Source organism: Phaethon aethereus (genome assembly GCF_964289735.1).
Source record: "Phaethon aethereus genome assembly, chromosome: Z".
Taxonomy (NCBI): Eukaryota; Metazoa; Chordata; class Aves; order Phaethontiformes; family Phaethontidae; genus Phaethon; species Phaethon aethereus.
The window spans coordinates 12,800,173-12,811,344 of record NC_138577.1 but is presented as its reverse complement, the minus strand read 5'-3'; the positions used below and the strand labels follow the sequence as shown (position 1 = coordinate 12,811,344).

The 11,172-nt window shown below is 56.1% G+C and overlaps 1 protein-coding gene across 1 annotated transcript; it reads right to left on the bottom strand.

The window, feature by feature from the left end:
* Positions 1-364: 364 nt before the first annotated feature.
* On the bottom strand, positions 365-9,969 carry APH1A (aph-1 homolog A, gamma-secretase subunit; the record flags this gene model as incomplete). Its single annotated transcript, XM_082013242.1, has 7 exons — positions 365-402; positions 631-754; positions 1,023-1,150; positions 1,503-1,625; positions 1,789-1,862; positions 3,306-3,476; positions 9,857-9,969. The coding sequence occupies 7 exons, from the start codon at positions 9,967-9,969 to the stop codon at positions 365-367; spliced, it is 771 nt and encodes a 256-aa protein (XP_081869368.1).
* Between the last annotated feature and the right edge of the window lie 1,203 nt (positions 9,970-11,172).

Sequence of the window (11,172 nt, the reverse complement as noted above, 5' to 3'; positions counted from 1 at the left end):
TTCTGCGTCAGGCAGGGAGAAGCAATGGGTTTCTTTGGGCTCAGGCCTCCAGCGGTCCAAGGTAGCATCCTTCCCAGGCAGGCTAAGTGGGGCTCCACTCGCAGCAAGGCCAGCAAAGCCAGATCCCCCCAAACTGAGCTCTTCTTCAGGGGCTGCCAAAGGGGCATCGGAGCGAGCCAGTCCCAGCCACACCAGCTGGCTGGCTGCCACAGCCGGACCCCAGTGCCTGCCCTGCCAGGACTGGCTGGGGTTGCCCAGTCCAGGAGAAAAGATATTGCAGAGAAGGTGACAGCTGCTTTTGCCACCAGGGTGGAAGGGGAGGGCAGGGGTGGCTGGGGACGGGAACATCCCACCCCAGGGGGCCTCAGGATCCTGGCTGAGGACTGGCTCCGCTCCATAGACCTGCAGGAACCAAGAGGAGAGTGGGTCAGTTTTCACCAGACTCAACCCATCTACTTACTTCCCCCAGGAGAGACAAAACCTGACCATGGCCCTGAAATCCAGCTTTTCTTCCAGTGTGGCAGCCAAGGGGATCACACGCTTGTTCCAGCCTTGGGGACACCCACTCCCCATCCCAGTGCCGGTTCTGGTACCCAGAAGGACTCCCCCCCTTTATGGAGCAGGACTTACAGAGCAGAAAGCGTCGCAGGTTCTGGGCAGATCCCCCCGAGAGTAGGTAAGCCCAGGCAGCAGCAGCGGCCATCAGCAGGTAGGAGGGCACCAGGCTACCCACATACAGGGGGTTGCAAAATGTCTGGGGAAAGAGGTGGGAGAGGAGAGAGGTGAGCAGGCAGGAGAGGACAGGGACAGGATGCGTGGCAGCATCTCCACCTTGATGAGCGGAGCAAGACAGGGGCCACCAGCTCCAGGATTCAGTTTGTGATGGGCCAGCTGCAAGCCCCCCAAACCCAACGGCTTCGCTAGTGCCGAAGGCTGTTCCTCCCCTGGCACGGGGACCAGCACACACCACAGCTGTCCCCAAACATAGGTCCCAGCGCAGAGCTCTTCTCCCAGATACTCACCGACCCCGAGACAGCGAGGTGCATGACAACGACTGCTGTGATCTCCCACCAGCGCCGGTGCTCACAGCCATGGAAGAAGAGGATCCCCCAGAAGGTGTGAAGAAAAATCAGCACCATGGTCATAAAAGCTGTAGAGAGTGGCAGAGGGGTGTCACCAGGGAACACCCGTCCTGACCTGGCCTGCAGGCTTGGGGAGGGATGGAAAGGAGATAGGAAAAGGGAGTAGGGGCACTGCTGGGCTGAACTGGCAGGTCCTAGGGCAGACCCCAAGTGTGGGAAGGATGGGGTAGAGGAGCAGGGAGGGTCACAGGAGACAGAAATAAGGGTTTGGCACAAAGATGTGACAGGGGACTGTAAGGTGCTCAGATTGGTAGAGGGTGCAGCATGGCAGGGACAGCATGGAGTGGAGACTCCAGCCTCCACAGGTCTGCCACCTCTGTGGTGGGGCAAAGACATGAGCAAAGGGTGCTGGTCGCTCACCTGAGGTCAGGAAGTAGAGCTGCGAGTCCCCGTGGATGCCCACGGTGCCAGGCCCTAAGGCATCTGCCAGGAGATTGATCATGGAGAAGGCGCCGCTCATGAGCCCAAAGCCCACACCAGCCACTGCCGGGACAGGGACACTGTCAGATCCAGAGCCTCCTAGGGCCACCCCAGGTACCTCCCAGCCAGCTTCAGTGCAAGAAACCTCCCCAAGCACCATGCTCAGCCCTGCCTGGGCTCACCCCTGTCCCTGCAGTCAGGGTGCCCCGCTCTGCGTGGCACTCACCATACGCCATTTGCTCGATGGAAATGGGGGAGCAGCCGTCCTCGCTGAGGGCCACCAGCCCCTCGATGGCCTTCCTGTGGGGTGAGAGCATGCTGGAGCTCAGCACAGCCCAACCACCTCCCGAGCCATGGTGCAGCATCAGGATGGAGCAGATGGGACTGGGGTCTCACTCTGCACCATCCCACCCTCCTAGTAATCTCCTCATTACCAAGCTGCAGCACCCACCATGGAGAGCATCTGTGTGACCGCCCTGAACCACTAGACAAACCATGCATGTGACAACCACACAAAGCCACACAGAAAGATTCTCCACAGAGGAATGTGAGTGCCAGCCAGCCCCACAAAAGCAGGGCTGGGGTGAGCAGGACATCGGGTGCAAAGCAAGCAGCCACCCCTGCATGGAAAACAGCCCCAGTGCAGGAATGGGAGGCACATGCTGAGGGGGTGTACCTGATCTCCCCTGATCTCCGCATTTACATGCCTAGAAGATGTTGAAAAAAATGGAGGGGGTGCAGGGAAGAGCTCAAAGAGCTAGAAAAATTCTGAGGGGAGAGAAACTGGGAGAGGTAGGCTTCATAATTCTTATCAGCTCAGTCTGGGGAGGACAGCAGCACCTGCAACCGGAGATCCGCAGGGCAAATGAAATGCAGTGGTTTGCGTACAAGGCTGCTCCACGGAGCTCTGCTACCCTCTGGCTGCCTGCCTCCAGCAGCGCCCTGCCGCAGAGCACGGTGCCAGCCTGCGTACCCAGCCCCCTGGCTTTCCCCCAGCCCCTCGCCAGACCCCAGCATTGCCTCCCCCTGTCTGCCTGCCCAGCCCCAGCGCAGCGTCCGTCCATCCAAACGCAGGACAGGGTGCACTGCATGCTCACCCGGTAGGCAGCACAAGTTTCTGTGCTCTGGGCTGCCGGTGCCAGGGAGGCCAGGAGCTGCTGTGGCTGTGCCAACACTTTGCCCCGGGCTGGCCAGGGCACCGAGCATGGGGCTGGCGGTGATGTGCTGCCCACAGAGCCCCAAAACCACCTTCAGGCTTTCCCGGCTCACACAAAACCCTCCCTAAGAAAGGAACAAGACTTGCAGGAGGCAAGGGCAGATCCCTAACCCTCCTCTGTTCCCCCATGCAGGCATTTTCCAGTGCCCAGTGTCCCTACAGAGTCCCCCCAACCTGCAGGAGCACTGCTGGTGACAGTTGCCAGGGCAGAGAGGATGTGACACATCCTGCAGCAGGCCAAACCCACAGCCCACCTGTTCCAAACTCAGAGAGACACTACTAGCCACCTCAGCCCTGGGTCCTCCAGACTTTGGGGCTGCTCTGCTCCACCACCTGAGACCCACTCAAGGTCAACAAACCAACACAGGTACCACCTGTGCACTCCCAGCAAGAACCAAGGTGTCTGGGTGCCATGGTAGGCATTCTCCCCAGCCCAGGAACTCCCAACTGAAATCTGGCATCCACCACAGCCAGGAGGATGGCAGGACCATCCGGTAGCACGGGAGCAGGGTGGGAGATGCCCTTACCTGAGGAGCTTGTAGTAGAGGAAGCGGAAGGCCTCTTGCAGCAGCACAGAGAACATGACCCCAAATATCAAGAGCCCCTTCTGCAACGGCTGATCCCGGGGGTCGCTGGCTTTAACTGCAATAAACCAGATGAGGGAGGAAAGCAGCAGCGACACCAGCCAGAAGAAAGCCCTGCAAGAGAGAGCGCCTGCTGGCACCAGTGCTGGGCTGGGACCAGTGCCAGTACTGCTGCCATGCCTGTGCCCATCGGCACTACGCCTGCACCCCTCTGTGTTGTTACTGTCACTGGCAGCTGTGCCCCAGCTTTCCCCACTCTCCTACCAGTACCAGTGCCATTCTGGTACCAGTGTTGGGCAGGTGGTGCCCATACTGGTACTGCTGGCTGTGCCTGCACTCCTCCTCTGCTGGTAACCAGAACTGGCACCAGTGCCCCCATTGTGCCTACATCAGCACCAGTACCAGCACCAGGCTCATATCCACACCAGTACCTGTCCCAGTACCATAGCCTACTGACCCCACAGTGTACCAGGACCCCTGCTGCATGCATACACCAGTACCCCTACCAACCCTGCACTGCTACAGGTGCTTCAGAAGGAAGAGAGGCGGTTGCTGCTCAGGGAGGAGGAAGAACTCATAAAAGAGGCAATAACCCAGTCCCTATCCCCAAGTGAGCTGTGAGATATGCGAAAGGCTATTCCCTACCATATAATGTCATGCCCAGTGTATACAACTGCTGCTAGGGGACAGGCTACCAATCACCAGGTGGTGAGCAAATCTTGCACTGTGCATCACTTGATTTTGTATATTCCCTTATCAATGTTGTTGTTATTATTGTTACTATTTTTATTTCCCTTCATGTCCTGTGAAACTGTACAAGTACTGGAACGAGTGCCCTCTCATGCCCAAACTGGTAGCAGCACCGGATATGGTACCAACATCCTGTCATACCCATAGTGTACCAGCACTGGCAATGGTAGCTGTTAATACTGTCACACTCGTACTGGTACCAGTACTAGCACTGGTAATAGACGCCGTGTAACACCCATACTAGTACCACTATCAGCACTGGTGCCAGTGCCCCTGTCACACCAATAACTGGCACCAATACAAGCACTTGTACCAGTGCCCTCTCACACCCAAACTGGTACCTGTACTGGCACAGGTATCAGTGCCATGTAACTGGCACTGATACCTGGTAGCAGCACTGGATATGGTACCAGTGCACCTGTCACACTCATACTGGCACCAGTACCGACACTAGTACCTACAACACTGTCACACCCATACTGGCACTAGTACCAGCACTGGAAGCAGTGCCCCTGTCACCACCAAAATTATACCCATCACTCATACCAGTTCCCCTGTCACACCCATACTTCCACCAGTACCGACACGGATACCAGTGCCCCTGTCAAACTCATAATGGCACCAGTATCAGCACTGGTACCAGTACTACTGTCACACCCATACTGCTACCAGTACCAGCACTGGTACCACTGCCCTATCACACCCATACTGGTACCAGTGTGGGCACTGTTAGCAGTGCCTCTGTCATACCCTTACTGGCAAGAGTACCAGCACAGGTATCAGAGCCCCTGTCACAACTATAATGGCACTGGTACCAGCTCCCCTGTCATACCCATATTGTCACAAGTACCTGCACTGGTAGCAGTGCTCCTGTCATGCCCATGCTGGTACCAGTACCAGCACTGGCACCAGCACCACTCTCACATCCATACTGGTACCAATACCGGCACTGGTACCACCACCAGCAGTGGTGCCAGTGCCTCTGTCACACCCATATTGGCACTAGTACTGGCACTGGTACCAGCACCCTTGTCACACCCATACTGGTGCCAGTTTCAGCACCGGTACCACTGCCTCTCTCACACCCATATTGGCATCTGTACCAGCACTGGTACCAACTTCCCAGTCACACAAATACTAGTACAAGCAACAGCACTGGTACCAGCACCCTGTCACACCTATACTTCTACCAGTACCATCACTACTACTGGTTCTCCTGTGACAACCACACTGGTGCCAGTACTGACACTGGTACCAGTGCCGATGTCACACCCATATTGATAGCAGTACAGGTACTGGTACCAGTGCCCTGACAGGCCCATGCTGGTACCTGTACCGGCACTGGTACCAGTGCCCATCTCACACTCATACTGGTAATGACACCGGCACTGGTACCAGTGTCACAGTAAACCCATATTGGAATCAGTACTTGCACCTGCGTCACACTCATGCTGGTAACAGTACCGACACTGGTACCAGCACTGTTGTCACACCCTCACCAGTACCAGAACCAGCACTTTTACCAGTGGCCCTATCACGCCCGTATATGAAACAGTACTGGTACCCTCGCCACTGTCATGCCCATACTGCTACCAGTACAGACACAGTTAGCAATACCCATGTCATACCCATGCTGGTACCAGTATCAGCACTAGTACCAGCAACCCATCACACCCATACTGCTACAATTACCAGCACTGGTACCAGTGCCTCTGTCACTCCCACACTGTCACCAGTACCAGCACAGATACCAGTGCCACTGTCACAATCACAATGGCATCAATACCGGCACTGGTAGTAGTGCCCCTCACACACCCATACTGCTACCAGTACCATCACTGCTACCAGTGCCCACTCACACCCATACTAATACCAATACAGGCACAGTTAGCAGTGCCCCTGTCACACTCATGTTAGTACCAGCACCAGCGCTGGTACAACTGCCCCTGTCACACTAAATTGTCACAGTATCAGCACTGATACCAGTGCCCTTGTTACACCCATATTGTCATCAGTACTGCCAGTGGTACCAGTGCCTCTGTCACACCCATGCTGTCACCAGTACTGGCACTGGTACCAGTGCCTCTGTCACACCCATAATGCTACCAGTTCTGTCATTCGTACCAGTTCCGCTGTCACACTGATACTTGCACCAGTACCAACATTGCTATTAGAACCCATGTCACACTCATACCGATGTCACACCCATAGTGCTACCGGTAACAGCATAGGTACCAGTGCACTGTCACACCCACACTTGTACCGGGACTGGTACCAAGTGCCCGTGACACACCCATATTGTCACCAGTAATTGCACTGGTACCAGCGCCCCTGTCAGGCCCATACTGCTATCAGTATTGGCACTGGTACCAGTGCCATCTCACACCCATACTGGTACCAGTATGGGCACTGTTAGCAGTGCCCCTGTCATGCCCATGCTGGTACCTGTACCGGCACTTGTACCATGCCCCTGTCACACTCATACTAGTACTGGCACCGGCACTTGTACCACTACCCCTGTCACAACCATATTGTCACCACTATGGGCACTGGTACCAACACCCATGTCACACTCATATTGGTACCAGCACCAGGACTGGTACCAGTGCCCCTTTCACACTATATTGTCACCAGTACTGCTGGTACCAGTGCCAGTACTGGTGACAATATAGTGTGAAAGGTGCACTGGTACCAGTACCCCTGTCACACCCATACTGGTACCAGTACTGGCACTGGTACCAGGGCCTCTCACACACATACTGCAACCAGTACCAGCACTAGTATCAGCACCTGTCACACTCATACTGGTACTGCAACTGGCACTCATACCAGTGCCCCTGTCACACCCATATTGTCACCACTACAGGCACTGGTACCAGCAACCCTGTCACACCCATACTAGCATCGGTACCAGCACAGGTAACAGTACCCCCGTCACACTCATAAGGGCACCAGTACTGGCACAGTTACTAGTACACCTGTCATATCCATACTGGCACCAGTACCAGCACAGATACCAGCACCCCTGTAACCCATAATAGCACCAGTACCGGCACAAGTACTAGTGCCCCTGGCATACCCATACCGTAACCAGTACTCGCACTGGTAACAGTGCCCTCTCACACCCATACTGGTGCCGATATAGGCAGGGTTAGTAGTGCCCCTGTCACACCCATGATGGTACCACTACCAGCACTGGAACTAGCAATATTCTCACATACATACTGGTACCAGCACCACCACTGGTACCAGTACCTCTGTCACACATATACTTGCACCAGTGCTGGCACTGCTACCAGTGCCCTGTCATGTCCATGCTCATACCAGTGCTGGCACAGAAACCAGTGCCCTGTCATGTCCATGCTGGTACCTGTACCATCACTGGTACCAGTGCCCTTGTCACACTCATACTGGTATTGGCACCAGCACTTGTACTAGTGCCCCTGTCACACTCATATTTTCACCACAACAGGCACTGGTACCAGTGCCACTGTCACACCCATACTGGCACCAGTAGTGGCACTGCTACCAGTGCCCTACAACACTCATACTAGTATCAGCACCAGAACTGGTAGCAGTGCCCTCTCTCACCCATACTGGTACCAGTACTGGCACAGATAGCAGTCCCCCTGTCACACCAATGTTGTTACTACTAAGAACACTGGTACCAGCACCCCTTTGTCAGACCCACACTGATACAAGTACAGGCACCGGTGCAAGTGCCTCTGTCACACCCATACTGTCACCAGTACTGGCATTGGAACCAGCACCCCAGACACTCTCATAATGCTACAATTACTGTCACTCGTACTGTTTCCCCTGTCACAGCCATACTGGCACCAGTACAGACAGTGAGACCAGTGGCTCCCCCTGCCATAATGGCACCAGTACCAGCACTGCTACTAGTGGCCCTGTCACGCCCACACTGCTATCAGTATCAGCACTGGTACCAGTGCCCAAGTCACACCAGCACCAGGACTGGTACCAATGTCCCTGTCGCACTCATACTGGTACCAGCACCAGCACTTCTACCAGTGCCCCTGTCACACCCATTATATCACCACTACAGGCACTAGTACCATCACCTCTGTCATGCCCATACTGGCATCAGTACCAGCACAGATACCAACACCCTTGTGACTCTCATAATGGCACCAGCACCAGGAATGGTACCTGTGCCCTGTCCCACCTGTACTGCTACCAGTACCAGCACTGATATCAGTGCCATGTCACGCCCATACTGGAACCAATACTGGCACTGGCAGCAGCAACTGTGTCACTTCCATACTGCTACCAGTACCGGTACTAATACCAGTGCATCTGTCACAATCATACTGGTACTGGCACTGGCATCACTGTTCCTGTGACACACATATTGTCACAAGTACCAGTAACCCTGTCACTCACGTGTTGTTACCAGTACTGGCACTTGTATCAGCACCCCTGTCAAAATCACACCAGTACCAGCAGAGGCACTAGTATCAGTGCCCCTGTCACACCCATACTGGTGCCACTACCGGTACCCGTACCAACGCCCATGTCACACTCACACTGTCACCACTACTGGCACTGGTACCAGAGCCCCAGTCAGGATCATAATGCTACCAGCACCATCACTGGTTCCTCTGTCACACCCACACTAGCTGCAGTATCTACACTAATGTCAGTGCCCCGTCACACTGGTAACGGTACCTCTCACATCCATAGTGGTACCAGCACCAGCACTGGTACCACTGCCTCTGTCAGACCTATCTTGGCACCAGTATTGGTATCAGTCCCATGTCCCACCCATACTCCAACCAGTACCGGCACTAGTACCAGTACAGCTGTCACAATCATTCTGGCACCGGCACTGGTACTGGCACTGGTACCACTGCTGCTCTCGTACTCACCCTTACTGGCATTGGTACCAGTGCCACTGTTCACACCCATACTGGTACAAGTACAAGCACTAGTAGTAGTTCTGCTACCACACCCATACTGGTGACAGTATGGACACTGGTACCAGTGCCTCTGTCACACTGATATTGGCACCCGTTACCAACACTGGTAGCGTTTCCCCTGTCACACTCATAATAGCACCAGTATTGGCACTGGTACTAGTGCCCTGTCACACCTATACTGCTACCATCACTGTCATCTGTGTCTCTGTCACACTCATATTGTCACCTGTACTGGCACTGGTAACAGCAACCCATTAAGCACATAACATCACCTTTGCTGGTACTCGTACCAGCACCCCTGTGAAACCCATACTGCTACCGGTACCAGCACTGGTACCAGCACCACATCACACACATAATGGTACCTCTGCCGGCACTGGTACCAGTGCCCTGTCACACTCATACTGGTACCAGTACCTGCACTGGTACCAGTGCCCCTGCCACACGCATACTGCTAACAATACCAGCACTTGTACCAGTGCACACCACACCCTTACTGGTACCTGAACTGGCACTGGTACGAGTGCCCTTATCACACCCATACTAGTACCAGTACTGGCACTGATACCAGTGCCCCTCTCTCGTCCATAATGCTACCAAGTACCAGCACTGTTACTAGTGCACTGTCACACCCATACTGGTACCAGTTCAGGCACCGTTACCAGTGCCGGCACTGGTACGTGCGCCCCTGTTACGCCCGTACTGGTACCAGCACCAGTACCGCTACCAGTACCAGTGTCCCCATCACGCCCACACCAGTGCCCCTCCCGATTCCGGTGCCGGTGCCGGTTCGGGACTGACCCGGCGATGAGGATGATGATGCGGAGCGGGTCACGGGCGATGGTGAAGAGGAAGAGGCCGAGCGCCGGCCCGAAGGCGATGAAGGTGCACCCGAAGAAGACGGCGAGCGTCATGGCGGCGGGACACGGGACCGGGGACGGGACCCGGAGGCTCGGACCGGAACGGCCCCTGGGCCCCCTTCCCCCTCCCCCGCCCTTCCGGGTTCTCCTGACGTCACGCGCCGCCTGCGCGCGCCGCCGCCGCCGGAAGTGGCGTGCTGGGGCGGGCCCGAGGCGGGGTCTGAGCCGCGGTGGGGTGGGGCCGAGGCTTGTTAATGGCGGGGCTCGGCGTGCAGTTGGGGTGGTGTGGTTCAGGGCCGTCATAGCGGGACCTGGAGCTGTGACAGCGGCCACAGCCAGCAGGGGGCGGGGCTTGGCCTGCACCGCGGGGCGGGAGGGTGCAGCCTGTCACCGGAGTAACTTGGTCCTGTCACGGGTGGGTACGGCCTGCACCACGGGTACACGGCCTGCGCGGGCTGGGGCCCGATCCGGTCATGGAGAAACACGGCCCTGTCACCGGTGCCTTGGCAGGGGCCACCCAGTGAGGGGGTCCCTGTGTTGCCCCCCAGGACCTGGGCCTGGCAGCACCCCGGGGTCCCTAGCTGCCTGTCACCCACCATAGGCCTGAGTCGCTGCAGGGGCGGCTCTGGCACTGCTCCCAGGCCCCCTGCAGCCCCTGATGATGTGGGCCAGGGGCCGCATGTTCCTCTTGCGCTGATTGTTCCACACGCACTGCTCAGCACTGATGTGGGGTGCGGCACCAAGCGCTGCGTGTGGGGCATAGGTAACTCATATATAAATGAGACAGTGCTGTGTAGCTATGGCCACCCACATTTTCCTCCAGCTGCCTTGTCCTCTGCTGGGATGGACAAGTTAGTAATACTGATTTGGAGACCGAGGCATTTGTGCGGCACTTGGCTTTAGGTGGCCTGACCTGCTCTGAAATCACCCAGAGCCCTGCAAAACCCACACAGCTTGGTAGCACAGCTCTTGCCACCCTCACCCAAATATCCTGGGCTGTAAATGCCTGCAGGGACTGGGGGGGGGGGCTGTCTGTGTCCGATTCCGCAGAGCTCAACATGTTTCATCGAAATGTCTCTGATGCTCTCTGTGTGGTCCTTCCCCTCCAGCACATAGTTCAAGGGTATTGAACAGGAAGGATCTGGAGATGAGATAAAGCACTAAAGCAATGAGAAAACTGGCAAGAGAGTGGAGGTGAGAGGCTGCCCAAGGTTAATGTGGTTTATCCATGGGGTGGCAGCCCACGCCAGGGCTGAA